Source organism: Schistocerca cancellata, chromosome 5 (assembly GCF_023864275.1).
Source record: "Schistocerca cancellata isolate TAMUIC-IGC-003103 chromosome 5, iqSchCanc2.1, whole genome shotgun sequence".
In the NCBI taxonomy this organism is placed as follows: Eukaryota; Metazoa; Arthropoda; class Insecta; order Orthoptera; family Acrididae; genus Schistocerca; species Schistocerca cancellata.
Window position 1 is genome coordinate 147,747,226 of NC_064630.1, and position 25,911 is coordinate 147,773,136.

Here is a 25,911-nt window from a genome sequence, read left to right on the forward strand (position 1 = left end):
ACACATACAGCACAAAAGCGCACAGACCGGCATCGTCTGTTGACTGACAGAGACCGCCGACAGTTGAATAGGGTCGTAATGTGTAATAGGCAGACATCTATCCAGGCCATTATACAGGAATTCCAAACTGCATCAGGATCCACTGCAAGTACTGTGACAGGCTGGAGGTGAGAAAACATGGATTTCATGGTCTAGCGACTGCTCGTAAGCCGGACATCACGCCGGTAAATGCCAAACGACGCCTCGCTTGGTGTAAGGAGTGCAAACATTGGACGATTGAATAGTGGAAAAACGTTGTGTTATTGACGAAACACGGTGGGTATGGCGAATGCCCGGTGAGCGTCATCTGCCAGCGTGTGTAGTGCCAACAGTAAAATTTGGGGGCGCTGGTATTATGGTGTGCTCGTGTTTTTCGTTGAGGGGGCTTGCACTCCTTGTGTTTTGCGTGGCACTATCACAGCAAAGGCCTACATTAATGTTTTAAGCACCTTCTTGCTTCCAACTGTTGAAGACCAATTCGGGGATGGCGATTGCATCTTTCAACACGATCGAGCATCTGTTCATAATGCACGGTCTGTGGCGGAGTGGCCCCTGTAATGGACTGGCCTTCAAACAGTCGTGACCTGAATCCTATAGAATACCGTTGGAATGTTTTGGAACGCCGACTTCGTGCCAGGCCTCACCGACCGACATCGATATCTCTCGTCAGTGCAGCACTCCGTGAAGAAGAATGGGCTGCCATTCTCCAAGAAACCTTCCAGCACCTGATTGAACGTGTGCCTTAGAGAGTGGAAGCTGTCATCACGGCTAAGGGTGGGCCAACACGATATTGAATTCTAGCATTACCGATGCAGGGCGCCACGAACTTGTAAGTCATTTTCAGCCAGATGTGTGGATACTTCTGATCACATAGTGTATGTACCGTTGCGTATGAAAGTTATGTAGTATGTCATCATGGCATTTGTGAAACAAAGCTATGGTACTGCAGTCGCAACGTACGAGAAGTTAAAAGTAATGGTTACCGCCGTGAAAAGTAAACCTGCTAAAGACCACAAGTGAAGAGAACAAAAAATTTTGCTCATACTGTTTTGCACCTCGCAGTTCAAAACAAATTAACCGTGATATTATTCGACAGATATTTCACGCTGACTACATCTCAAAATTACAGAAATGATCACACCAAATCTGTCGTGTCGACGGAAGTTCAATGCTGCCTTCGGCAAGGTTCGGGCAGTTTCTGTGACAATCGCTGACCTTTTCTAAATTAATTTTTCAATACTTGTTATTAAACGATTTTATTCATAATTTACTGTCGGATTGTACAAGGTAAGTTCTGTAACCTTTCGTAAATTAAATACAGTAAAGTGAAATAGGCGTCTCATGTGGTGGATAGTGTGCTTAAATCAGTACCAACTGCCGATTCGAAATTTAGAGCAGACAGACAAGAACTTGTTTTCTTTGCAGAAATAATGATATGAGCTATGTAGATGTGAAGCAACTCTTTGATGTCCCACAGTTTCTCGCCAATATCGCTGCGATATTTTACAACATGGTAGCTCATCACTGCATGTGAGTTTCACAGTGTAAAATTGTTCACGAATAGTTTGTCAGTTGGTACTTATCTTGCACCCTTGAACTTTCGTTGTCGACAGCCTATAAAGAAGGTAATTTAGGTCGTGTAAGCCGGGATTTCAAGCTGGAAGACGATTTTATAGCCCCAGCTATCATGGTTCACTGAGAAAGAGAGTATAATTTCGAGCAACTGAGGAAATATGGCAGCGGTAGGCAGTTTCCGACATGAACAAAATGTACTTGTTGACCAGCTGGCGAACGCTAAGGTGCAGCTATGCACAGATTTTAATACGTATATAACATTTATTTGATCATGGAAGACGAAAACTACCAGCACTAAAGCAGTAAGGCAGTTGTATCATTCAGAATGCAGTCGACGAAGAACGCCAGCTAAAATGCTCTTGACTTACATGGTCCATGTCTTTTTTCTTTTTTTTGAAGCCGCAAGTATCTTTTTCTACCGCCTCTGTAATGCTGGTAAAAATAAACCTGCGTTATGAATATAGTTCACCAGAGGGCGTTAATGGGACACGGAGCTTGTGTACACTGTTCAGTATGTTGTCATAATCCCTTCAGGGCCCATTTCAATCGTAGACAGTGCTCGCATTGTCATTTTACACCAAGAATCGTCTCGATTGGAAGGTACCTGGCGAATTGGCGTACTCCATAGCGACGTCATTCGAACGTGCAGTCACTATCTTGGGGTACAAAATATTGAAAATCAGCCTCACAATGGTCGCATGTAGCCAATAGCATCAGCTGATGACAGCTAATTACAGATTAAGACTCTTAGGAATCCCGACGAGAACGCGACAGAACTGTGAGCTGTCCTCTTGTAGGCAAATGAGAGGTTAGTATGCAACCGTCTTCACACTACAACATAACTGTCTCCAGTATCGTAGGAAGAGACCCTGGTTGAATGGCATCATGTTCTCTTCACCGACAAGTGCAGGATTTGCCGGACGCCAGATGATCGTAGAAGGGCATAGACGCGGCCAGGTAGCAATGCATATCCCAGGCGTGCAATACCCCAGGATCGTTGTAAGGAGATGGTTCAGTCATGTTTTTCGTGCTAGGATTATGTACCATAGTTCATTAGTCCAGGTATAAGAAGCAGAAGATGAAGAAAGTGAGTATATCAGGGCTTTTAAGTGGGTAACTCATTATGTAAAGGGAGGCGAAAATGTAATAGTTATGAGCGATTGTAGGAGAATCAATACAAGACCTAGTTATGTGAGAATGCGGATTTGGTGGTAGAAATGAGAGAGGAGAAAGACTGCTTGAGTTCTGCAGCAAATTTCATCTGGTGATAACAAATATTCTGTTCAAGAACCACAAAAGAAGAGACTTGGGAAAATACGAGCTGGATTGCAGTGTGGTGAGACAGAGTCCGAAATCAGATCTTGGATTTTAAGGCTTACCAAAGAGCAGATATAGGCTCAGATGATTTTGTGATGACGAAGGTTAGCGATGGTGGACAGCTTGAAGTTGAAGAGAATCGTCAGGAAAAATCGGTGTATAAAGAAGTGAGATACTGAGGTTTTGAAGAATAATGAAGTACGTTTAAAGTTCCTTAAGACTGTAGATACTGCTGTTATGAAGACCCCACTAGGCAGCTCAATTGAAAAAGGACATACATATAAAGGGCAACCACATAAATTGGATGGACAAATACAGATGTAGGTAACAGTGCAAAAATCTTGGATAACAAAAATAATTCAACTAGCTGACAAGTACTTCTTTCGGAACACAAAAAAAAGGCGAATATGCTTCTCTTTAAAAGATTCTGACAGTAAAATGGGGAACTAGCTGCCTCAATCCTCATTCCTCACCAAAAATATTGGCATGCGAACATATTCTTAAAACAGAACTTTCTAAAGCAAACGCTGTATGTGTTTGTAGGGAATCGTTCATAGTCAGCATCTCCCTTTCACTGCCACCAACTTTCACACGTTATCATTTTGCTCCCATTGGCATCGGTCTCTTTCACTGCTGCTGTCGTCATCCCTTCCTATCGCTCTTCCTTACCAGTGTTTCCTCCTCTGCAAATTTCAGTGTCTCTGTTCCAATGCCATTGTCTTTGCCCCATTCTTTTTCTCTCCCGTTACAACTATGTCTTTCTTTCTTGGTTAGTCTGCTGTCATTCTCTTCAGCCACCACTGTCTCCTCTCCGCACATGTCCTTGGAAATAGTTTGCACTGACCCCTATGCTGGAAAACTGCTGTATGTTGCGACAGAGGATGGGGAAAAGCGGGGAATTTTTTTCATGTTAAAGTTCGCCGGTCAGGGTTTCCAGACTCCACAAACCTATGTGTGGTCTCCAGTCCTCTCTCTTTTACATGTGTAATGTCTTCTCGCCCTTTTGCTCTCACTGCTACTATCCCCAACAACCTCCATTTCAGGTCAAAAAGTGCAGATAGGTTCACTTGTCAAAATTTTTGGTGAGGAAGGCGGAATGATGATTGAGAGAGTTGGTTCCCCACTTTCCTGCCAAGAGTCTTTTAAAGACGAGCAACTTCATCTTTATTGTTCTCCGCCAGGAGAATTTTTCTGCTGGTTCTCTTCTGTTCCCTGTTGCAGCAAGGTGTGCTGCTTATGTAAAACGAATTTTGAAATCAGTAAAGTTTTCGCGGTTTATTTACATACTTTAACACATGTAAACAACAAATAAGTACTTATAAGGTTAATATGGAATCGTCTCACATTCAATGCAAGTTTATTTTACACAAAATGTACACAACATTTTAGGCTACACGTTCAATATACAAAAAAATGAGGCGTTGGATTTCAAAGTACAAAGAATTTCGTGAAACAAAATAAATTTTTGTAAGGTGCTTAACCTGCCAATTTGCACCATCGAATAATTTCCAGGTCAAGACAGCCTGTACGGGCATGAAGTACCAATTATACAGAGGCAGCGCGACTTAAAGAGTTTTATTGGTTAAAAAATGACGACTAAAAACATAGTTTGGTGACCTCAGAACCCTTGCGATAACCCCAAATTCTTGCCATGTGTTCACTACTCCAGTTAAAACTACCTTTACATCTCAGATGGGATATTACGTGCATAACTTTGAACTTTGGAATCACAGTAATGGTTAATAATATCGAAAAAGGTTTCCAAATTCCCCGAGAACATTATCTTAAGAACTTAAGGTAAAAAATTTGACGATTTACTTTGAATAAAAAAGTAAAGGAAAGACTGTCACCACAATTGGTACTTTTGGTATCAAAAATGGCTCTGAGCACTATGGGACTTAACTTCTGAGGTCATCAGCCCCCTAGAACTTAGAACTACTTAAACCTGACTAACCTAAGGACATCACACACATCCATGCCCGATGCAGGATTCGAACCTGCGATCGTAGCGGTCGCGCGGTTCCAGACTGTAGTGCCTAGAACCGCTCGGCCACTCCGCCTGGCCTTTTGGTATCCAAAAAATCATGGTTTTCGGTGTTTTCCCAGGAACCGCCTATGAACAGATGGTGGTTTTATACGATACGATCCCCTGAAAAATTGCATTTTACGCGCGGCTTTTTGGAACATGTTAACGTGCATGGTCCGATTGATCGACACAAGAAAAATTAAGACAATTTCATACGATTTGTCGACATAGAAAAAATATTGACGTAAAATGGTGAACGTTGTTCGAAAGTCTCAGAAGAATAGGTGTTAGCTCTAGGGAAAGGCCGGTAATGAACGAGCATGAAGAAAGAACAACAAGAAAGGAGAGCTCGGATTAAAATGGGTCTAAGGTAGGGATACAGTCTTCCTTCGTTACTGTCGAACTGACATCGAAGAAGAATTTAGGTAAATAAAAGGAAGTTTCAGAAGTGGGATTAAAATTCAAAGTGAATGGATAACAACAATAAGATTCCTTGAAATTGCGAGGGTGAATTGCAGGACTTGCTAAATGGAATGAATAGTCTAATAAAGACATAATATAGACTGAGAATAAACCAAAGAAAGTCGAGAGTAATGCGGAATAGCAGAAATGAGATTTGCATTAAACCTTGCATGATGATTGTGGTCGACCCATTGTATCGAGTGAAGGATTTCTGCTACCTTGCAAGCAAAATTACACATGACGGGCATAGACCTTGAGTATTAAGCATCCTAGTACAGGAAAAAAGAGAGCATTCCTCTCGCAAATAAGTCTCCTAGTATCAAACGTATGTCTTAATTTGAAGAATAAATTTCTGAGAATATGCGCTTCGAGCACAGCATTATATGGAAATGCGTAATGGTCTGTAAAAAAAAAAAGAAAGGGGGGGGGGGAACAAGAGAAAGGAATTGTTGAGAGGGCAAATATGATTTTTAGACTACTCTCCGTTCTTTCGTTCTTTGTAAATCGGATCACTTTCTTTCCTGCTCCCTAATATATTCAAAACTTGTGCATAAACATCTTCATAATGTCCAAAAACAAGTTATTACACCACCAAACTTATTCTTTTTCGAACAGTGTGAACCTTTTTCTGGTCACAAGATATTGCCGTTAAAGTTCGATCACTGGAATCTCTTTTTCGAACGAGTGTTGTTTCATGTTATCGAATGATGACAGGCGCCCGTGTGTTGGGTGACTTTATAGTGAAAGAACGATAGAATCTGTTTATCATTGTGCATAGTTGTTAATTTTATGTGCGACGGAGTGTCAATCGCAGTTACACATCACAACCAATTTAAGGGTAAGTATGTTCCCAAATCTGCAAATAGACAGGATTCTTACGTGAAGTAAAAGGAAGAGTGAGTGTAATAACAGGTTATTTTAGTTTCCCAACAAACTGATAATGCGCTGATTATTAGAAAGTGGTAAAATGCATTATGTATGCAGATGTTTGTTAGGCAGTTGATTAATTATAAAGTTGCACCGGATTCTATATACAGTATATACGTTTACACATGATGTTGATTCTGTTTACAGATGTTGGGACCATCCTTATGCTGAAGTTGGTCTGTTATACTCGGATTAACATTATTTTGTAATTGACATTTCAGCGTTTCCTTAAGGGCCAGCCGCCATTCAATCGTTCTTTCTCGATCGTCGCGTGCTCACTATGTTGCCTGTGCATGCAGCGCCTTGTGAAGCGTGGCTGGCTGTACGCCGGCTACACACTACCTACCGCAACAGCAATCTGTCGGTCACAAAATATTTTAAACCGGAGTATAGAAACTGCTACAGATAACCGATGGGTGAATTGTGGACTCATATTAAAGCAATTCTGCAGCTTCTTCCCGATTTAGTGCTACGGTGTGTGAATCTTTTTGCACTATACAAGCCGATTCATTTTTTAGGGTTTGTTCAGAAAGTGTTATGAATGGGAGATGGTTTGATTTAAAACAATTTCTTTATGACGATTATGTTATTTATGTGTACGAACAGTACCGTAAATCGGCAACTTTGGTCAACTGCACTGTGTGTTCGGAAATCATTACATTTTATAATTTTCGGTACTAATTACAATTGGTCACAAACAGCCATAACTCGACGAATAACAAAGGAATTAAACACAAGAATAAAAACGCACTTGGTTGCATTTAGTAAAGCTTACTAAGAATGTCAAAACTAAGCTTTCGATGCATCTGAAAAGAAAGTTAACAGTTGGCGTGTATTACCAGTTCATAGTTTTTACAATGAGCTATGAACTTTAATTAAAAATTAATGTTGCTCAGCGAACAGTGAAGAGATCCCTTTAGGAATTACTAGTAGAGACACGAAAATAAACAAATGGATCAACGAAGACGGAATTGTGCTCGTAGTGACAATGAAATTCAGATGGGTGAGACATGTAACTAGGTGAATGGGTGGTAGATGCATCAACGAAATGCGAAAAGACCAAGAGGACGACCATCCAGTGGAATGTTGGTAGATGACGTTAAAAAATACACTGACGGGAAAAAAATCGCAACGCCAAGAAGGATTTGTGCGACGTAAATGAAAGTTGGTAGGCGTGATTCGCATAAGAGTGGCGCTAGATGCAAATCAGGTTTCCATACAATACACGCCGTAACGGTTGTGAGGGTTAGTTACCTTTTAGATTGGACGTGGTGAGCTGATGTCAATGAAGAATATCTTCAAGGCGACAAAGACCTGACTGAGTTTGAACGAGGTGTTATAGGGCTAAGAGAAGCTGGATGTTCCTTCTGCGATAATCCAGAAAATGTTGTCAAGAATGTAATCACTATATATGACTATCGGCAGCGGTTGTCATGAGAATGTACGGTCAAAAGGAGACTGGGATTGGGACTGCCACGTGGCACTTACGACAGATAGACCATCGTGTTCGACTTGCGGCTGTGGTGCAACGTACTGCATTTGCAGCAGCAATTTGGAGAGCGATTGGCATCAAAGTGACACAACGAACTGTTACAAATCGGCTACTTCAAGGACAGTTCCGAGCCAATTTAACTAACCTCAAACCACTGCCACTTGCGACTTCAGTGGTGTCAAGCGAGAGCTCATTGGAGGGCAGAGTGGAGATTTGTTGTGTTTCCTGACGAAAGCTGGTTCTGCCTCGGTGCCACTGATGGCTGTGTGTTGGTTAGAAGGTGGCCAGTTGAGACCCTGCAATCTACCTGTTTGTGTGTTCAACTCACCGGACACAGACCTGGAATTATGATTTGGGATGCAATTTCATATGGTAGCGAGAACACTCTCTTGATTATCCCACCCATCTTGATTGCAACTTTGTATGTCAATCTGGTAATTCGACCTGTTGGGCTGCTATTCATGAACACCGTTGCAGAGGTTGTTTTCCATCTGGATAACGCTCGCCCACGTACGACTGTTGTAGCCCAACGTGCTCTACAGAGTGTCGACTTTTTGCGTTGGCATGCTCGATCACCAGATCTGTCTCCAGTCGATCGCATGTGGGACATCATCAGTCCAGCGTAATCCACAACCAGCGTTAACCACGCCTGTATTGACCGATCAAGTGCAACAGGCATGGAACTTCACCACACTAACTGACGTCCGGCACATGTGCAACACTATGCATGCATGTTTGCATTCAACATTCTGGCGATTTTTCCTGTTATTAATGTACCAGCATTTCACATTTGCTATGGTTTATCTCATTGTTACATTAACCTGTGATCTTGCAATGTTAATAGCTTACATATGTTACCTAGACAAATGTATTCCTGAAATTTAATTACTGTACATTAATTGTCTTCTGGTGCTGAGATTTTTTTCCGTCAGCGTATGTAAGCGTTAAATGGATGCGTGTAGTTGAAGCCGCACGGGGAAGTCCAGAGGTGGCCATTATCCATCAGTGAATGTGAAGTGGCTGATGGTGATAGTAAACCAACAATAGTGACTCAAATTAGTGATAATCTTTAGCAACAACAATATTGCAGTACAACATTGGAAACAAAAATTTGGGCACCAAGTTCACTTACTCTGAAATGGGAGCCCTTAAAAATTGTGTCCATCTTCCTGTTTTGCAACTACGTAGCTGTAGTGATCAGTTACTGCTGGAGTGAGCAGAGAACACAGAGGCAAGACACCATCTGTACGCTTTGTCAAAATGCTTCTCCACATGTTGTTTCAAAAACCAATATCACCATTGGGCAGCTAGAACTGACACTACACATGAGAACAACGGTAAAGAGTTTTGAAAAAGTAATACGAATGTTTTTGAAGATTATCTTCGCATCGTGTCATAGTAATTGCCTTATTGTTTGTTCCGGTGCCACACCTCAAAGATTTTGGGAAAGCCTCAACGATTCGTGGCTGTGAATATGATGACTTTCGAGCAATCTGAAAAAAAAAGCTAATTGTTTTCAGACAAACCCGTGAACAGTGGCGTTATATTGGTTGAACACAGTCTCGACCTCTCCCGTATCTTCTATGTCCTTGAGAAAAAAGGAGCTTAGGAAGGAGTAGAGCGACATGACAATCTTCGGTACTGTTCCTACAAGGTGACGAAATATGGCTGTACAACCAGGTCCAGACCTTATTTTATGTAGCACTCAAATATCTGAATATTTCGCGATGAGTTTGCACTAGCAGTCGTGAAGACAACCATGTGATGGCTGTACAATGGTGTACATCATCATCATCATCATCATCATCATCATACCACAGGAAGTGGACACAGCCAGAACCACACGACGATCTGCGACAGCTGCCAGTTCATCTTCCACGGTGGGACGCTTACTGTTACAGAATTTCCATCAAGTAACTGACACTTTTCCGGCGTTACACGTACGTACGTACGTACGTACATACATCCATATTACGTACAGTGGTTTACCTTTTTAGAAGACTGCAACGTCTTGTTAAGCTTTTCAGTGATGAAACATGTTTGTATTCTTCGAGGCACCTCGCAATGTGGAAAATTACAGCGATCGTCTCATGGGTTATTAACATATTGATTTTGCCTTCATTACTCTTTAATCGATTCCTGTGATTTAGTTAGTGACGTGACTGATTCTGATGAATGAAAAAAAATTTGTAAAGAACTACCGATTAAAAGATTCTTGCTTTTCCTTTAGGTACCAGCTGGATAGAGAGATCCCTCCACAAGTTTGATAAATTAAGTTATGATTTCTGAGAGAGAAGAATATCAGTCCTATTAATCACAGAGAATAGTATTCGAAATTTCAGAGCAGAGAAAGAAAACATCAAGGAAAAGAAAATATTAAGTATTACTTTATTACAGGAGCATCCGTGGAAAGGTCCCAGAATTAGGCTCGCTTTAAACGGTAACAATACCCACAAAGTGTTGGGAGCAGAAAGTTGTCTAAAACCAGGAGTTAATAGAAATGAAATTTTAAATGTATGTTGCGAGGAATGGCTGAACTTCGGTGGTCCAGCAGGATTTTTTTTTTTTAAGTAGCAATAAATAATACAGTACCTAGTTATGGTCGTGCAGGCTCTGAATGAGAAATACTGAGGATGAATGTAAGTGAAGTGCGAAAGGAGAATTGAACATTTAATTAGAGAACCGTCCCGTGACGGTAACACAGTAGAGCAAGTATTCGTGCAGAATGAACAAATATAATACCATAAACATATATATAATATGTATCTAGTAACTAACAGCTGAATGCAAAATCGTTAACTGACATTAAGAGCTTCTTAAGAGTATTGTTTTCCTGCTCATTAACAAATAAAAATACTTAGAGGTATTTTAAGATACGCTTGATTTTGATCGACGTTGGTAAATTTGGCAGCGATCCAGATGCAGATGGCCGTTTACCTCAGGAGTAGAGGCGTAATTAGCGCAAACACTGAGAGGGGGAATGTTTTATTGTCTTCCAGTACTGACAACTCACTAGCGCGACCGGCTCATACTGATCAGCGGCTGTGATGTAAATTTTACACGGAGCAACATGAATTCGTGAATGCGTAGAGAGACGGTCATCTTCAAATGCGGTACATATTTCTAACAAAAAGAAAATTAAATTAAGGCTATTGTAATATAACGCAGTGAGTAGGCCTAAAAGAACAACAACATTAAACACATTTACTAAATGTTTGTGATCGTGTCTTAATTGCATAATGCATTTAAGTATAAGTACAATTACTGTTATCAATCAGTTAATCATCTTATCACACAGAAAACACGACACCACTTTAACTGCAATTGTGTGACAACTTTGGGTTCGCTGAGGGTGGCAGCAATCTGAAAGAGAGCAGTCGACACAAAGGGCTCAGAATGGTGTCGATTGTATAAGTACTCGTACCTGGGGGCCTCAGGCCAGTGACTTGCCCCTAGATATGGGTCGAACTCCTTCATTGCCGTGAACTACTTCATTCATTTCGCTCTTTGCCGTGAAGCGTTCAAATGAAGTAGTTCATTCATGAAGTACGGAAGCCTGGCGAAGTTGCCCAGTTCGACGCTCAGCTGCGGCAACGCTCGCTTCGCCTCGCTCGTACAATGAAGCTTCGTAATACTTCATAATTTTACCAACAGATGGCCGAACTATGCAGTAACGTGCACGCAACGTTTTGCGCTCTTATAGCGTCTGAGTTACATAGAGCATGGTCGAAGGGGACAAAGGAAAGATAAACAGAGAAGCCTGTCACATATAAAGAAAGTATTAATTTAATTTTGCTCTACATTTTCTCATGAAGCGCCCAAGAAAGTCTTTATCTGCCAAATGAAACATTATTTGTTGTATTCATGGACTGAAAACTAGGACTACCAACGAAATGCAGTCCAATTTTATGTTCCTTTTAAAATTTAATCCAAAATAGAATGAGTATGTTGACCACTGTCATAAAGTCTATATACCTACGTTAAGTAATTATTCAGAAGTCTTCCTGTAGATTTTATTTTTGTTGAGAATAATAACCCTCCAGATTCAAAACGTAAACTGTCACCTGTAGTCATTGGTACGATTTCAGGTAAAATCCCTCTTTCAGTGTTATTAACAAACATTTATTTTCATGTTGGCTGTGCGTGCTCACACAGCCTGCCTCTTCGTTTGTATCTTTAATATTGATTTGTCTGCAAGCGCTGCCAACGGTGGGCTACCCGTAGACGCGCCGATGTAGTGGGTGAGGGAGAGGGGAAGAGAGTGAGTGAACTAGAAAAAAGTGTGGAGTGTGCTATCTGTGAAGAGTTTGAAGTACCAGTTCACTGAAATTGAGTAGCTAGTTCACACTTCACTGGAGTGAAGCGTTCATTTGAACATTTGAACGACTCATTCACTAGCTCCCCATCACTACTTGCCCCTTACTGTAGCTCGTCTGCTAGTATCTCATGAAGTACTGCTTTATGCTGGTTACCAATTAATAAGATCGACACATCTGCGGCCCGAGGCGGCGCCCCAAAATGTCAGTATTGGCTCTTAAGCAAAAACGTTTGTCGGCTATTGGTCAAGAGTGTTGTAAAATATGGCGTAGGACAAGTATGCACCAAGCAAAACTGTGAGGAATGGGAAAGAGCCGCCATGACTCAGTAGACGTGTTAGAAAGGTGCTCAAAAAACAAAGAGAGCGTCACCTTGGACAAATAAAAACTGAGCGAAACGAAAGTGAGTGGACAATAGAACCAGGTAGCCATACGTGAAGCGCCAAAGAATTCGACATCAGAATTCGGTTAGCCTGTCTGACGGACAGTCTTAAGAAGTTTTGATCTTGCATTAAGTCGTTAAATAGATCAAATTCGTCTTCCCGTTTTCTCAGTGATTATTCTGGCAACGAAGTGGAGAGTGACAGTGGAAAGACCTATATTTGACTATACGATTGATAAGCATTCATTGGAAAGAGTAACATTTATTAAATATCTAGCAGTATGCATACACGCCCATGTAAAATGGATCGATTGCAAACAACTAATCGTAGGACAGGCAGTTACAAATTCATCAGAAGAATCTTAAGGAAATGTGTTCCACCCACAAATAAGATTTCTTACTCGTTCTTTAACCGGTGTTTGAGTACTAGTTCTGGCAAGGACCTGTTAGCAAGTAGGTTTGATAGAGGAAGTAAAGAAGATCCAAAGAAGAGCAGTGCATTTCGCCACGTGTTCGTTTAGTAAGCAGAACAGTGTATCAAGTACATTCTCGTCCAACTGCATTGACAGACTACTACGGTGTGATATCGTTTCTAATTATAGAGAATGTACCTTCGTGGAAGAGGCAACAGTTATGTTGCTCCCTCCTGCATAAACACTGATTCAGCTAACAGTTTCACCTCAAGTATGTCTTGAACCGTTAATGTGCAGTAATTCTGTTTTCACTGACATGAATTGCCAAAAAGTCCTTACTAAATGATGTATAGTTTCTTGTCATTTATTACTTCAAATGTACCTCTAGTGAACTCCGCTGCAAGTGTCTTAGTTTTTAAAAAGAGGAATTGAATGGCGTTTCACTCTTAAATCAGCTTAATATTTTTAGAGAGGCACGCCGGCCCTGGATCGAGTTCTCCCAGTGGAGTAACGATGAGGCCTGGTGTGCAGGCCGCCCTGGGTGTAGCTTTTAGGCGGTTTCACACATCCAACTAGGTGTATACTGGACCGATACCCACTTCCCACCTGATTTACACGATTCTTAAACACTTATGGAAAGTTCATACACTTTCACAAGGGATAACTGTAGACACAGCTAGTTGGGACACACAAATTTCGTCACAGGGACAGAGGGGGTAGCGACAGGAATCGTGTTCGACCACCCTCTATCACTAACATTGCCAAATCCAAGCCGACTGTTTGAAGAAATTACCGTATTTGTGACTTAGGACATATCTGTTTTGAACATGCAACAGTACTGTTTTATACAGACGTTCGTGTTGTTATACTGAACTGTAGCGTCAGGCGGATGGGGCACTTCAGCTTTACGGAGCCAAGAGTGTCGGCACACAAAAATGGTAAATGGAGAGAAAAAAGTTTAATTTAAAACTAATACTAATTACATTGTTTGTCTGTGGTTGGGCCGACAAATCATCGGTAAATAAAAAGGGTACGGCATCTAAGTATGATTCCCAAGTAAGTACGATAGTATATCTGCTCTTATTTATGCTAGAGCATTGAAAGATAGATGCACATCAAAAATTGAATGAATTTGTAAAACACAGAATTGAGGCATAAAGACTGCAACTTTGTCACAAGTTTGTCAGGATGCACACTTACGTTGTAAAATTTTATCAGCGACATCAACAAGAAGGAAAAAACAGAAGAATGTGATCACAAATACTTCTTTAAAATTCCATTTAAATCATCAAGTATTATAATGCCCGCAGTCTAAGGCAATATGTGTTTGTAGTTGCTGGTGCAAAAGGACTTCTGGACAGATAACATTATTGGGAAACAGCTATGCTGACACCAGTTGCAAAACTCCAGACTGAAGAGATTTCTTCGATATTGTGCAGGGTACAACAATACGATGTTATAAATCCTCTCGGAACTTACGTATAAAATCCATCCTTTGAGTTTACCCTAGAGAAAAAAGTACAATGATGTCAATTCAGGCAGACGCGCAGGACGCCTAGCGATCAGGGAAGAACTGGGTGACCCCTTTCCTAGCCACAAGCGAACAGTGTGGCGGACGAGCTTTGTGCAGGTACCACGCACATCTGTGTATTTCATGTGTTGCTTCTTCCTCTTCGAGAGAGGGTGACACTTCGATAAGAAATTGTAGTACCTTTTACTCGCTAAGGTTTCTTCACTGAAGTAGTGATTCGGATTTTGAAGACAAAATTTTTTTATTTTGTAACAATAGTCATTCATCCCTAAGTAGGTGAGAGTCAAAATATTTTCGCATTCAGAGAAGAAAGTTGGTGATTGCGATTTGTGAAATAATTTGCATGTGGAATAGAAAACGAGAGGAGACTGTCGCATAGATTCTGAAATTGAAGGAGATATAATCGTAATAGAGAGACTCAATGGCTGACCCAACATTTGGATTGTATATCGCACTGAAAAGGAAATTCTCTTTTAACAGTCCTCCGTTTCTCCCATTTGGAGATCTCATGCAGTAACAGAGAGTCGAGAGTCTGCACCTTTAAACAAAAATAATGTTTTTTCCCCCTAAAAGTATGCGGAATTCAGTTTCTATTTTGTGAAAGACACACTCTGTAGATTATCTTTTTGTTCTTGGTTACCGACAATGTCACGGATAAAATAACCCCCCCCCCAAAAAAAAAAAAACAAACAAAAAAACCACACACATTCTAACGAGAGAGAGAGAGAGAGAGAGAGAGAGAGAGAGAGAGAGAGAGAGAGACGGCAGTTATATGTATTTCCTCGAAAATTGGATTGAACGTGTCTCACACTCAATACCTATTCTCAGTGCAGATAGACATAAGTCCAGTGATGTTATACCCTCCTTTCGTCACTCAGTGTTTAGCACACAGCCCTACATAGTGAATATTACCACATGCTTTGTATGCTGCATGTTTTTCAATCCAACACACAAAGTCTCTCTCTCTCTCTCTCTCTCTCTCTCTCTCTCTCTCTCTCTCTCTCTCTCTCTCTCTGTGTGTGTGTGTGTGTGTGTGTGTGTGTGTGTGTGTGTGTGTGTGTGTGTGTGTGTGTGTGTGTGTGTGTGTGTGTGTCAGCTCTCTGCTTGAGTGATGGCAAGACAATGGAGAAGTCATCCTTTCAACAATCTGATCCGGCCATTAATGAGAAAAAGGACAGGGCAAGAGGATTACTGAAGAGGCAATTGCACCTGTGGCAGATTGGAATTGATGTATGTGTACTCTCGGTGGTTGACATTTTCTTGATTACAGTCAGAAGTTAAAGGAAAAATGTGTCAGATTGTACATGGCGTTTTTCTTCTTTCTCATACAGATAGGTGACTTACAATTTATTTAGATAGTATGAAGTCCCAGAAATGATTCTGCCCTTCACAGAAATGGGGAGGTTCGGTAAAGTGGAGGACAAGTGGTGACTGGCCATGTGATCTCTCCCATTCACCTTATGAGTGGACATGAAGCCCCCCCCCCTCGACAGGATCCTGGCCAGCACATGGGTAGCTCTAATGTTAGCCAGATTATGGAGCTTCTTGGGAAAATGGCATCTAGGAACAAAAGTATCAACTGAGATCTGGAGAGACTATGGGTTGCAGTCATCCATCATGTTGGTACAACACTAACCTACGTGTACAGTTTGTTACACAAGTCGCTAGCTTTTGTGACAGGAAGGTGAGCCAGACCCCGATTGATTTCACAAGGTGGTTTAACGATGTGTGGTCTGGTACACCAGCAGTTTGAATGTGTTTTCAGTGGGGATTTCCACACTCGCAGAGGTAAATATTGGGCTGGTCCCTGATACGTGACTCAGAAAATGTGGTTTGCAGACATTTAAAATTCAATAACTTGTGGAAAACAGTTTACACAGTTCACAGAGAGATGATGTGCTCAACTTCCTTCTCTCAGCATAACTGACAACTGTGGTAAGAGGAAGAGCATCTGGACCCAAAGTTAAAATAAATTTGCTAAACCATGATAAACAGTGGACCCTGTATGAGGGGGTAAATGATAGAAAAGAGAGAACGTTGTGAAACAACATAAAATGTTATGAGCACATAAGACCATTTGTAGGGAAGGTAAATGTCTGACTAGGGTTTGCTGGAAGAGCTGTGGAAAACGGAAACAGAACACTAGTGTGAGACCACACTACTGTGGAACTACACTAGTGTTCTGTATACATTTTCCAGGGTTTATCTTGAGTACTGCTTGAGCTTCATGAATCACCAAAAGATTGAATTAAAGGAAGACATCAAAGCATCTCAGATATGTGTTACCAGCTTGTCTGTTCAGTGCAAGAATGCTGTGGAAATACTAGCAATCTTTGTAGAAAGCATATTTTTTTTCTTGAAACACTCTCGAAGACATTTACAGAACCAGTGTTTGCACAGCACACTGAAGACCAGTTCTACTGTCTCAAATATCTTTCTTGCATAAGGTAAAAACAGGGCAGTCAGGGATTTTACAGAGGCATAAAGACATTCATTCTGCTCTTGTGTCATTAGTGAGTGGAACTGGAAAGGGAATATTCAGTAATGTCATAAAGTTCCCTCTGCAAGGCACTGAACGTTAGCCAGCAGAGTAAGTATGTCGATGTTGCTTTGTGTGGCAAAATAGCCTACTCGGACTTATCCAGATGAAAGCTAAACCACAACTAAAAGCCATAGTAAACACTGAGAGCAGTAGCTGTGTGTCCAGAGAGTGGCATTGCAGTGCATTGATCATTGCTTCAGCATTTTTGGCAACTGCATTTTAAATGTACATTTCTAGTGCACAACCGTGTAAATGATGATGGATCTCTGCACAGTTGTCAAAAACTTAAACAGAATGGAACCATCAATCCATCTATCTACCACATATATATCTTCAGTGGAGTTTCATTGCTGTTGTAATTTTGATCTTAACTGCACACATAGACGGGAAAGTAGGTCACTCACATTAAACGGGCAATTTTCTAGCACAATTAAATTTTGAGGAAAAATTCCTTGACTATTGTCTCAGCTTGGTTTATTGCATTGTGTAGTGTTGATGAAAGGAGAAAATATAAAAGTGTAGCAGGCAAACAGGAATACAAACATCTAAAAAATGTGATCGACAGGAAATGCAAAATGGCTAAGTAGGGATGGCTAGAGGACAGACGTTAGGATGTAAAAGCATATATCGCTAGGGGTAAGATAGATACTGGCTACAGAAAAATTTAAAGAGACCTTTGAAGAAAGGAGAACCACCTGTATGAATATCAAGAGCTCAGTTGGAAAACCAATCCTAAGCAAAGAAGGGATAGCAGAAAGGTGGACGGAGTACATAGAGGGTCTATACAAGGACAATGTATTTGAGGGCAATATTATGGAAATGGAAGAGGATGTAGATGGAGATGAAATGGGAGATATGATACTGTGTGAAGAATTTGACAGAGCACTGAAAGACCTAAGTCGAAACAAGATCCTGGGAGTAGACATTCCGTTAGAACTACTGATAACCTTGGGAGAGCCAGCCATTACAAAACTCTTCCATCTGGTAATCAATATGTATGAGACAGGCAAAATACCTTCAGACTTCAACAAGAATATAATAATTCCAATCCACAAAGAAAGCAGTGTTGACAGGTTTGAAAATTATCGAACTATCAGTTAATAAGTCGTGGTTGCAAAATACTAACGCGAATTCTTTACAAACGAAATGAAAAACAGGTAGAAGCCAACCTTGGGGAAGATCAGTTTCGATTCCATAGAAATGTTGGGACAAGCGAGGCAATACTGACCCTATGACTTATCTTAGAAGCTAGATTAAGGAAAGGCAAACCTATGTTTCTAGCGTTTGTAGACTTAGAGAACGCTTTTGACAATGTTGACTGGAACACTCTCTTCCAAATTCTGAAGGTAGCAGGTATAAAATACAGGGAGCAAAAGGCTATTTAGAATTTGTTCAGAAACGAGATGGCAGTTATAAAGAGTTGAGTGGCATGAAAGGGAAGCAGAGGTTGGGAAGGGAGTGAGACAGGGTTGTAGTGTATCCCCAATGCTATTCAATCTGTATATTGAGAAAGCAGTAAAGAAAACAAAAGGAAAATTTGGAGTAGGAATTAAAATCCATGGAGAAGAAATAAAAACTTTGAGGTTTGCCGATGATATTGTAATTCTGTCAGAGACAGCAAAGGACTTGGAGGAGCAACTGAACGGAATGGACAGTGTCTTGAAAGGAGGATATAAGATGAACATCAACAAAAGCAAAATGATGATAATGGAATGTAATTAATTTAAATCAGGTAATGCTGGGGGATTAGATTAGGAAATGAGACACTTAAAGTAGTAAATGAATTTTGCTATTTGGGGAGCAAAATAACTGATGATGGTCAACGTAGAGAGGATATAAAATGTAGACTGGCTATGGCAAGGAAAATATTTCTCATGAAGAGAAATTTGTTAACATCGAGTACAGATTTAAATGTTACGAAGTTTTTTCTGAAAGTAATTGTATGGAATGTAGCCATGTATGGAAATGAAACATGGACGATAAACAGTGCAGACAAGAAGAGAATAGAAGTTTTTGGAATGTGGTGCTACAGAAGAATGCCGAAGATTAGATGGGTAGATCACTTAACTAGTGAGGAGGTACTGAATAGAATTGGGGAGAGGAGGAATTTGTGGCACAACTTGCCTAGAGGAAGGGGTCAGTTGGTAGGAGACGTCGCGAGATGTAAAGGGGTTACCAGTTTACTAGAGGGAAGTGTGGGGGGTAAAAATCATAGAGGGAGACCAAGAGATGAATACACTAAGCAGATTCAGGAGGATGTAAGCTGCAGTAGTTATTCGGAGATGATGAGGCTTACACAGGATAGAGTAGTATGGAGAGCTGCCTCAAACCAATCTCCAGACTGAAGATAACAGCAACAACAGTTTAACGGGTCATCAGATTCAGAAATGGCAGATTTAAGCTATGTAATTTGTAGAATAAATTTAGTATGAATGTGGTCTACCAATATTATTTGGTTATACATGACATACATACTTCCCTACCACGATATTGAATGTTGTTCAACACTGCTAGATTTGGTGTTAATGGCAGGATGCGGAACAGAGTATAAGACATATCTTTATTCACAATGTGTCAGTGTTTTATACTATTGAGTAGTAGATTAAGTGCCTTTGCATAGGGCTATGAGTGTATAAGTGTCTGGATAAATATGATCATGCAAATATCGTTTAACTATGTGCTGATGTGTTGCTTTGTTCTTGCAGATTATTTTTTTAACATCACTTGTATACTTCTGAGAAGTACTAACAGTGGTGTAACTTGGGTAACTGGCTCCCAAGGCAAATTTTGGCTTTGTGACTGTCTTGAATACATGGATCACATTGTGATGGAAGGAAAGCTCAGATTGACAGCAAATTGCACTTTATGGCTTTATGAGGATGGCAACAAAGACCCATTAAATACACAAAGGCCTACTTTGATAATATTTCACATTTAACAATATGAATACTGGAGATGATCCCAGTTTCCAAAAATATTTTTGTTTTCAAAGATAAGCATGCTAATAACGACACATCTCAACAAGGTTTAAGGGCAAGTCTTGGCCTGCTTAAGACTAAAGAAGACTGCACAATTGACAAAAGTGAACATGTTTGGGCACGCTATATGCAACCCATTATGAGGGAGGTCAGTTGTGCCCCCAGGCCAAGGGTTTTTGTTTTAACAATCACAAGTTTTTTAAATGTTTTGGCCATTCTCGGGTTACATGCTGCCCAGCCAGAGCTAGCATCTTATGTCACAAATGGTGATATGTACATGTGTGCTGTGTGAATTATGGGAAAATATAAAGCAGAGTGTACTTTCTCTCTACCTTATGTGGAAGGGTTGTGGGAAGAATGGTTGGTTGCGTATGTACGTGCAGCTTGGTGTTCTTGTTTCATGTTTACGCAAAGAATACTTAAGAAACAAGAAAATGGATAAAGTTGTTTCTGGTGACATCACCTGCCATCAGTGCACTTAACAAATATGGCTACAGAATTATAGAGAGTCAGTGCAGAAAATCATAGTGGAAAGTTTCAGCATGTGTTAAAAATTCCAGTGAATGGCATCATGAAACAGACTGAACAGAAAATACAAACAAAATGCAATTATTACCATTCAGACTAATATTCATTGGGCACAATACAGTTTTGAAACATTCGTGTAGCTGTTGCAAACTAAAAGCTCATCATTATTCAACCATACAGAGACAATCATAGAGGTCTTGAACCAAGCAAAGAATTTATGTTGCACATCTGTGGATCTTCATTGCAATATGGTGCAGACAATATCGGACTGTGATTGTGATGGTTTCATATCCTGCTATGAATCAAACTAATAGGTCACATTTTGTTCCCTGTAGTAATGATTTGCAGGAATGCTGGATTCTGGTTACGTAGGTTAATGAAGTCTATTGGTTCCTTTCAGTATTACCCTCTGCTCATCAGTCAATTTTTATTGCATAAAGTGGGAATTTGAAATTTTTGTATAAATGGTGGTGTTAAGACAGTCATTGGTAATCCGGATTCTTCTGGTATAAATCTCAGAGCCAATTAATAAAATAAAAAAAATTGTGAATAGATTGAGGCTATCTTGGTAGTTAGAACCCAACATGTTTTCTTGAATGGAGGGTCATTGATATATGTAGAATTAACATCAGGCAGACCACAGGGAAGTGTTTAGGGCCCTTATTGTTCACATTGTCTGTTAATGGCCTGACATACAATGTTAATAGTAACCTCACACTTTTTGCAGATGATGCAGTCATCTACAATAAAATATTGTTCTATTTCATTAACTGCATCCAGGAAGGTACCCAAAGTGACACTACAGTGTGTGCATATTGAACAAATGTGTGAATGTATTTTGGGTTTGCTTGATAAATAAACTAACCTGGAATCCTTACTCTGAATGGAGGCAGACTTTGTCAAAATTAAACACCGTGTCAGTATATTCTGGAGCTATGGAGACCCTGACAGTGTATGGCAATGTTTCTGAGTAAAATATTCTTGAGCTATGGTGACCCTGACAGTGTATGACCATGTTTCTGAGTATTATTTTTGTTAATCTAGAAAAGAAAATTGGTGAAAAGTCTAGAAAGACATATAGAAAATGGTGTCATGCTGTGAAGCCCATCGTATAAACTTTTTATTTTTATTACAGTAGTGATACGTTTGAGGAAACTAGAAAAATTATTAAATTGATGCATACAGTTGTATTACTAACACAAAACTGATGTTTCATGAAGACATTATCAAGAGCCATAAGACATTTTTTTACCCCTTAAGCATTGTTTGCTGTGTTGAGAAGACTGCACTGATGTTACAACCAGGAAGCCATTAAGCATTGTCTTGTTGGAATATAGTAGCAAGTGTTCATAATGTTAATGTTACTGAATAGTGCTGTTCTTAAAAAGTAAATTCCATTTGTATTTTTTTATCCTTAAGCACTGCGGGATGGGAATGAGGCTACGTCAGTGACTATCACATACTCTTATTGATCAGTGGGTCTTTAGTGTATTGATTTGTTTTGAAAGTTAACTAACTTTTAGAAAGCTAACAAAATTGTTAACCATAAAATGTCTTCTTGTATCCAAATGCACCATAGTAATTAATAATACCAAAATTCATAGTGGAGAACGCAGTTTTGATTACTATCAAGACCTCTTGAAGCCAAATGCAATATTTTTTTCCTTTGTTGTAAAAGTATTAACTATTATCAAAACAACAAATTAATCAATTTATCATAGATTTTGGCTCACTGTGTACAGTTTGATTTTTTTGTGACAATACGTAACTATTGAAGTTATTACCGTCACTGGTACTGAGAAAGAAAATTTTTCTTACAGCACAGATGAGGATGCACGGCAGGCAATGCTTTCTGATGGAGGCAAGATCAAGGAAGTGAAAATCAAACTGCTGCTCAGCTCCCGTGCCGAAATGCAGAAGGTCATTGAGCACGCTCGCCAGCAGTCGATGTCGTTACACAGCTTTATGCAGATGCCTGCACCCCCTCTATCTCAGGCTCTCAGTACACTTATGGGCTCCCTCCCAGGAGCAGCTCCAGGTGCTGGAGTCAATATGGGAATGAACATCTCAGGCGGAGCACTGTCAGGAGCTGCAACTTTGGGGCTTGGAGGAGGTGGTATGGGGCCGCTAGCTGCTGGGACTGTACCACCACCCACATCAGTGGCAGCTGCCTTAGGTATAGCTCCACCACCGCACCATACACTTTCTGGGATGCAACCACCTCCACAGCAGCCACCACTGCACCAACCACCACCACAGCAGCAGCCACCTCCAAATCAACAACAGCCACCACAGCAGCAACAACAGCAACAGCAGCAGCATCAGCATCATCAGCAGCATACATCAGTGCCAACATCAACTACAGCCCCTTTGTCACATTCACAGCAAGTAATGTCCGGACCTCTCCTTGACACTGTGGGGCTTGACCCCAAGACCATGGGCCGCACACCACAACCAGATGCTGATACTGCCAGCACTGGCAGTGGCCGTGATCGTGAACGATCTCGTAAAGACCGTTCTAGGTCCCGTGAAGGTGATAGGCGCAAGGATCGTGATCGCGATCGTGAAAGGGACCGCCATCGTGATCGAGACCGTGAACGTGCAGGGCGTGGACGCAGGGAGCGATCTCGCTCCAGAGAACGGCGCAGTCGTCGTGATCGTCGTGATAGATCACGTTCTCGTTCCCGCTCTCGCTCTCGTGACAGGAGGTAAGTTGTATTTCTATTTTAGCTCTTTACTACTCAGTTATTGTGAATGCTTCCCCTTCTTGTTCTCTTCCTCCTTGTTTTTTCTTGCTCTCAATATTAGCCAATTTATTACATGTTACTGCCCATATTTTCCTTTGTCTGTCATGGTCCTATTTCCTATACCTATATGAAAGAAAGGTGCAGAAACTGTCAAATGTTCATTTTCCACTTAACATGCAAGCATATATATATGCTTATGGGGTAATTTAATTCAAAGTTCCATAGTGCTGCAAGAAATGAAGGCTTCGTTTATAATTAAGTCCAGTCACTAAATATGCAGATGGGGCTAATTGAAGTAAACAGTGGTTTAGACATTGCATTTATATTCAGGATGAATACTTTTAAATATCTTAGGCTCACTGTGTTGTCAATAAATAACTGTTTGGGAGGATGGTCTGTCTTAACGCAATTTGTTAGTCCTTAGACTGAGCATATTTTGTCAGAAACTGCAATGACAAATATTAATTTTGAGCTGCTGGAATTGAACTTGTCAGGCAACCATTAACAAAATTCTAAACATCGAGTCTTAGAGGATTTCCCTTTAAAATCTTATAAAGAACCTCCGCTATAATCTCAATAGTATACTGAGTATGCTTGTAAATGTTCCTGGCGTCTTCATGACTGGGTTTCACCAAGTACTCGGAACATTTTTAACTTCAAGAGAACTTTATTTGTGTATAAATTCATTCAGTCAACATATCAGCATGACCATGAGACCTCCAGATGACAAATACAAACAGCCATTGTGACAGTGATTTCCACTTTTAGGTGCAAAAACTTTGAAAATATTCATACTGAATTACTCATTTTGTTATAGCTGGAAATGTCTGAATGCCATGTGGAACACAACATTAGATGCTCTTTCACCACTTTTAATGACTGATCACTGTTGAAAGCTGCATAGCTGCAGTAGTAACTTCAATTACTGCCCTATATGTTGTTATATAGGGTTGCTTGATTTTGGTATTTGTGATACAAAATCAACAACTGAAAATAGTGTTTATTTGTTCTACATGTTCTCAGCTGAGTTGTGGTTTTGCATTTTCTGGCAACCATGATACCTTGACTTACCTTTCTTCCCCACCCCTGCCCCATACTGCAGTATCAGCCATATTTCCCGTAATGCCCACCTCAAGCTCTGCATATTACCCTCTCATTACTCATTACTCGTGTCCCTTCTCAGATTTGCAAGGGGGTTATCCTCTTCACAGTAACTGGCTTTTAACTACAGCCTTTATTGATTTCCATCGGATGTGCAGTATCTAAACATTACATTGAAATTACCCCCTCCTCCTAAACTATTTGCTTAATTGTTTAAACTCTGTATTATTTTCTAGTTCATACAGGAGATGATTTTATTTTCATGGATAGTGAATAAATTCAGTCTGTTTTGAAAGTTGTTTATTATTTCCCACCTTCTTTTTTCCAATTGGTTATAATTTGGTTCCAAGATGATATTACTGCCTTTATTGTAGCTACCATGCACATATTTCATGTTTTGTCTATGTTTGTGTCATTATCCTTGCAAAATATGTTGCAGACATGTAGTTGCTTGTACACTGTGTGTGTGTGTGTGTGTGTGTGTGTGTGTGTGTGTGTGTGTGTGTGTGTGTGTAGTGAACTCAAACCGACAAGTAATAATTAATTTTTATAGCAGCAGGTCTCACAAACGTGGTGATGGAGATTCAGATAAAGAGCAAAATGGTGGACCGGATGTCGTCATCATGGGATCGTATACTAAAGAAACAACACCAGTTGCTAACTCTGCAGCAGTTCCAGAAACTGCCAAGCTGGCGCCAGCATGGGAAACTCAATCTGGTGTGCAGATAGTTGCAGAGATAGATTCACGGCGCCTGCAGACACAACAGCCTCAGGTACCACAACATCAGCAGACTATGCCAGTAGTTGCACGTCGTCCCCAGGCTGCACCAGCGGGCCCCTACAGTAGTGGTGCCCTCACTGATAATCCATATCTGCGTGCTGAACTTACTGCTGTGGCGGTAGCTGCCAGAGCACGTGGTGAAGCATGGGCTGCACAACAGCAGCAGCAACAGCAGCAACAACATCAACAGCCACAACAGCAAGCAACTGCCAGGGCTCCTACAGTCCAGGCGGCAATGCCATCACCAACAGCTGTCGGTGGAAACTCTCGCTTCCAAACCATGCAGCAGCGTCCCTATCCGGGAACTAATGTGCCAGATGCTGCCAGTGGAGAAGATTTCCTGCAGAATGACTATGACCATGTTGGTGGTGGCGGAGCTGTGCTTGGACGAGGTGGAGCAGCCTTCCGGGGTGGCAGTTCTTATCGAAGACCAGGACCTGCATACCAGGGCCCTGTGACAGGGACAGGCAGTGGCAGAGGCACAGATCGTGGGCTTATTAATGCTACAGAGCGGAGACCATTAGCTGGGCCCTATCAGGGTGACAGAAGGTGAGAGCAAGTGTTTTTATATTAATACTGATATGAAATATTTGTTAACTGGATGCAAATAAATAAGTCTTCCTAAATTTTCTTCACTTCATGGGACACTGAATGCTAAGATGGAACAGTGAGGCACATTGACATACCAATCTTATTAACTCTTTTTCTACTTTCTTACTTAGCATGCTATACTCATCTGTATCATTGACATTGC

General features: G+C 40.7%; 1 protein-coding gene across 3 annotated transcripts in view; it reads left to right on the plus strand.

Moving 5' to 3' along the window:
• The window catches only part of LOC126188988 (RNA-binding protein 12), a 107,324-nt gene that overhangs the window by 75,287 nt on the left and 6,126 nt on the right, over window positions 1-25,911 (plus strand). For 2 of the 3 annotated variants that reach the window (XM_049930782.1, XM_049930781.1), the window contains exons 4-5: window positions 22,349-23,236; window positions 24,930-25,706. In XM_049930782.1, the coding sequence (XP_049786739.1) occupies window positions 22,349-23,236; window positions 24,930-25,706 (1,665 nt within the window). The remainder of the gene's footprint in view (window positions 1-22,348; window positions 23,237-24,929; window positions 25,707-25,911) is intronic. The other variant, XM_049930783.1, reaches the window with a different exon arrangement.